This window comes from Triturus cristatus, chromosome 7, assembly GCF_964204655.1.
Source record: "Triturus cristatus chromosome 7, aTriCri1.1, whole genome shotgun sequence".
In the NCBI taxonomy this organism is placed as follows: domain Eukaryota; kingdom Metazoa; phylum Chordata; class Amphibia; order Caudata; family Salamandridae; genus Triturus; species Triturus cristatus.
Genome location: NC_140590.1, coordinates 1,713,132,460 through 1,713,136,630, shown reverse-complemented (window position 1 = coordinate 1,713,136,630; position 4,171 = coordinate 1,713,132,460). Strand labels below are relative to the sequence as shown.

The 4,171-nt window shown below is 39.0% G+C and overlaps 1 protein-coding gene across 1 annotated transcript; it reads right to left on the bottom strand.

The window, feature by feature from the left end:
* Positions 1 to 2,248: 2,248 nt before the first annotated feature.
* On the bottom strand, positions 2,249 to 2,785 carry LOC146812853 (taste receptor type 2 member 7-like). Its single transcript, XM_085615215.1, has one exon. It carries the CDS (start codon positions 2,783 to 2,785, stop codon positions 2,249 to 2,251), a length of 537 nt encoding a protein of 178 aa, XP_085471341.1.
* Between the last annotated feature and the right edge of the window lie 1,386 nt (positions 2,786 to 4,171).

Here is a 4,171-nt window from a genome sequence, read left to right as displayed (position 1 = left end):
TACAAAAGCATGGAATATTCTCAAATGCGAATGACTGTGGAGTGTACTAAAGCATGGGATATTCTCAAATATGAATGAGTATGGAGTGTACAAAAGCATGTGATGTTCTCAAATACAAAAGACTCTGGAGTGTACAAAAGCATGGGATATTCTCAAATATGAAAGACTGGAGTATACAAAAGCATGGGATATTATCAAATGCAAATGACTGTTGAGTGTACAAAAGCATGTGATATTCTCAAATGCGCATGTGGAGTTTACAAAAGCATGGGATATTCTCATATACGAAAGACTGTGGAGTGTACAAAAGCATGGGATATTCTCAAATATGAAAGACTGGAGTATACAAAAGCATGGGATATTCTCAAATGCAAATGACTGTTGAGTGTACAAAAGCATGTGATATTCTCAAATGCGCATGTGGAGTTTACAAAAGCATGGGATATTCTCATATACGAAAGACTGTGGAGTGTACAAAAGCATGGGATATTCTCAAATACGAAAGACTATGGAATATACAAAAGCATGGGATATTCTCAAATACGAAAGACTGTGGAGTATACAAAAGCATGGGATATTCTCAAATACGAAAGACTGTGGAGTATACAAAAGCATGGGATATTCTCAAATGCAAATGACTGTTGAGTGTACAAAAGCATGTGATACTCTCAAATACGAAAGACTGTGGAGTATACAAAAGCATGGGATATTCGCAAATGACTGTTGAGTGTACAAAAGCATGTGATATTCTCAAATGCGCATGTGGAGTTTACAAAAGCATGGGATATTCCCAAATAAGAAAGACTGTGTAGTGTACAAAACATGGTATATTCTCATATACGAAAGACTGTTGAGTGTACAAAAGCATTGGATAATCTCATGAATGAAAAACTGTGCAGTGTATAAGTGGAAAGAGAGTATAAATTGTCTTTTATAAGATATGTTGTATTTCAATATGGTCTGTATTTTGAATTTGTATAATCTCAGTTTAAATTAATTTTTCAGTCCTCTGGAAATTGGGTGCTGTGTTGCTCCTTTGCTGCCTGCCGTATAACATAGCGGAGTTAATATGAAGCCGTTGTTGTATTTCAAACCAAGGATAAGAATATACCGATAGATACATGAAACATTAGCTGGTCCATATATGTTGCTATTTTGCATGCCTGTTACTGCACCCAAGTTCCCTAGTTAGTATATGTCTTTGCCCTGTACAACTCCAAGTTCATACTGGTCTTTGTGACTAACAAGCTTTTTGCAATTTTCCATGTTGTTCATCACATTCAGCAATGAGGATTTCGTGGCTACTATAATCTGCATTACAATACCTAGCAACCTTCCTCCATCCAACATTCAGCCATTTTAACAAAGAACACAATAGTCTAAAACATTCCTGGGTTATTAGCTTTGCAATGTTGGCTAATAAGTAATGCACCACAATATCACATGCCATATAAATTGCAGCTTTAATGTCTCTATCTGTAGGCTGTCATGACATTTTTTATATACTACAAGATAAAAATGTAGGTGATTTTCTTCACTTTAAGTATAAGTGGATATACATGCATAAATAAAGCTATTTTCATCATAAATGTAGATAATAGCAACATGCAAACAATATAAGGTGATTGATATGATGCAGTTTCTCCAGAATTTTATCTCTGTTCCGTACCATCCAGAAAACCAACAGCTTCAAAATATGCATACTAGAACTATTCTCAAGTCATTTCTGAATCCTCTACCTTTAGCCTAAATACATGAATCTCTCAAACTAAATTCCACCTATGAATAATAGAATGCTGAGGTGTATTTAAAATGGTCCCCACTGTCTGACAAAAACAGTGATCTCTTCAGTTTGCATCTTGCTTAATCGATAACCCCAGGCGCACCATGGTTCCATATCAGTCACAAAGCTTGACATTAGGACTGGGTGTGTTCTGTGTCAATCATAAATAGATCCCTATTGTGAAGTCTTGTTTCAAAATGGTACATAAAGATTAAATTCACTTTATTATACCATTAGTTCATTTAACAAGGTTTCCTAAACCTAACAAAAATCTGTTTTGACTGGACAGTGCAGGGCTCTCTGTGACAGGACTTCTACAATGTACATCTATCTCACAAAGACCTACCCTGATTGAGCCTTGTGCATGAAAACTATTGTACTTTTTAATAAGAAGTCCACAGAACTTATGACAGAAAGGAATAACCTAGCTCATACCTTATGTTCCATAAACTGTAGGCTAAACTGTTAGTGTTCATGAGAACAGAAGGTTTTCACCGCAGCTGCCCTCAACTTGATATTCCCGAAGATGAGGATCAGGGCGTCAATGAAGGGGTATACACTACAAGTACACATAGAATAGTATAGCCGGACAGTCTTTGCATCTCCAGAATTACCTCCTGCAACCACAAGCAAAGACAGATCAAAGTAGATGTATAGGATCAGCAGGGCTAATATATTTTTTGCAGCCTTGTTGTGGGCCTCCATGCTGGGACCCCCGCTACCTCCTCTCATGTTCGCCTGCATTTGTCGGGTGTGTCGGTAGAGAGATGTGAGGATCAGCACAGATGAGATTACTATCACTACCAGAGGCAGGATGGCTCCCATGATAATAATCAAGCACTTTTGGAAAATACTGTAATCATGCACAATGCCTTCAAAGGTGGTATTTGCAGTCTTGGAATCTATTGTATACCATGTCTTACAGTGCCAGAATTCTGGTACATTGATGACTAAAGATACCAGCACAGTCCCCAGCAGCAGCCAGGGAATCATGCCAACCATTCTCAGCCTTATGCGTGAAATGAATGGATTTGAGAAATGTACAATCCTAATGCAGTAGAAAACACAGAGCCAGGTGTTGATCCAGAAGCTGGAGAAACAAAAGATGGGGAAGAGAACAAATATGCTCTTCCAAACATTATCTCTGTTGTACATCTCCTCCCAGAGGAAGTGAAGCATGTGGTTTCCTGACAAAGAACACTGCAGTGGGATATTGGTCACTGCCACCCCCAACAACAAGACATCGCTTGAAGATGGCAAGTGTCTATTCCTAATACTTGAAGCAGCAATAACTACAGCTACAAAGGCATTGGTAGCAATGCCAAACAAGAGAGCAAGCCCAAGAAAAATCATGAAAAAAATATGAAGTGGATCCATTCTAGCCAAAATGTTCTGTGACTTAAAGTGATGTTTCTTCTGTATTATGTTGTCTATGAAATCATACGGTATTTGCCTTCCTCAAGAGAATTCTGGTTTCTGCAAAGGATGTAATTTCAGGTCACAATTGGCCACAACAGCATATCCTATTAGAAAAAAAAGACTAACACACTGTTGCACTGTCTAAATGTTCTGCCTCTAGTGCGCAAAGAATTATGGGAGAAGACATGATGATTGGTTGACACTTGCACTTCAGTCACCAGGTGGTTAACTAATCTTGACAGCACACTTGTCTGATGTGGCTACCTGGCTCCTGTTCTTGAGAGAGCCTTTTGTTGAGGTTCCTCATTGTAGAGAAGTCCAGAAGCAGAGGCGTGAGGCTGGCTGGTGTATGCAAGATTCACAGAGCAGTTCCTTCAGCACAGACTGCTTCTTCTCCAACAGGCATCATTTTGTACTGTGGGTCTATGTCTACAGAGATTGCTTTTAATTATTGGATTCCTTCCCTCCTTTGCTTATCCTGCCCTCTGGTTCCCTCCCCTTTCCTGCCTGATCCCTGCCTCTCCGCTCTCTCACTTCTGCTGTGTCTACCTTTGATGATCTTGTCCTTTCCATCTTCCTCACCTGTTTTGCACGCTACTGTCTCCCCTTTGCACATCAACAATCACAACATGATCTCCAAAAGTATTCCCAAGTGAGGATACATGACTGCAGGTCATTCCTATGTGAGCAGAAACTGGTAGAGCAGTACTGGGGCCTGGTGGTCTGGATATTCACCAGATCAAAACTTAATTAGCTGTTGGCAAATTGAAGCCAAATCTGTGTAATTTGTAATTCGCATATCTGAAGGGAGATACATTTAGATGGTGGTTGTTCACTAGATTGAGATCAGCTATAAAGTCTATTTAATGACTATGCAGTATTGTGATGTCTTATTAGTACCATCTATTAGTATGGTGCCATTAATGTAACACAATGACTTGGACAATGGGAATTATCTAGAGATATTTG

Bases quoted from the DNA above. Each gene is read 5' to 3' on its own strand.
- LOC146812853 (XM_085615215.1), bottom strand. From the start codon at position 2,785: ATGGTTGGCATGATTCCCTGGCTGCTGCTGGGGACTGTGCTGGTATCT.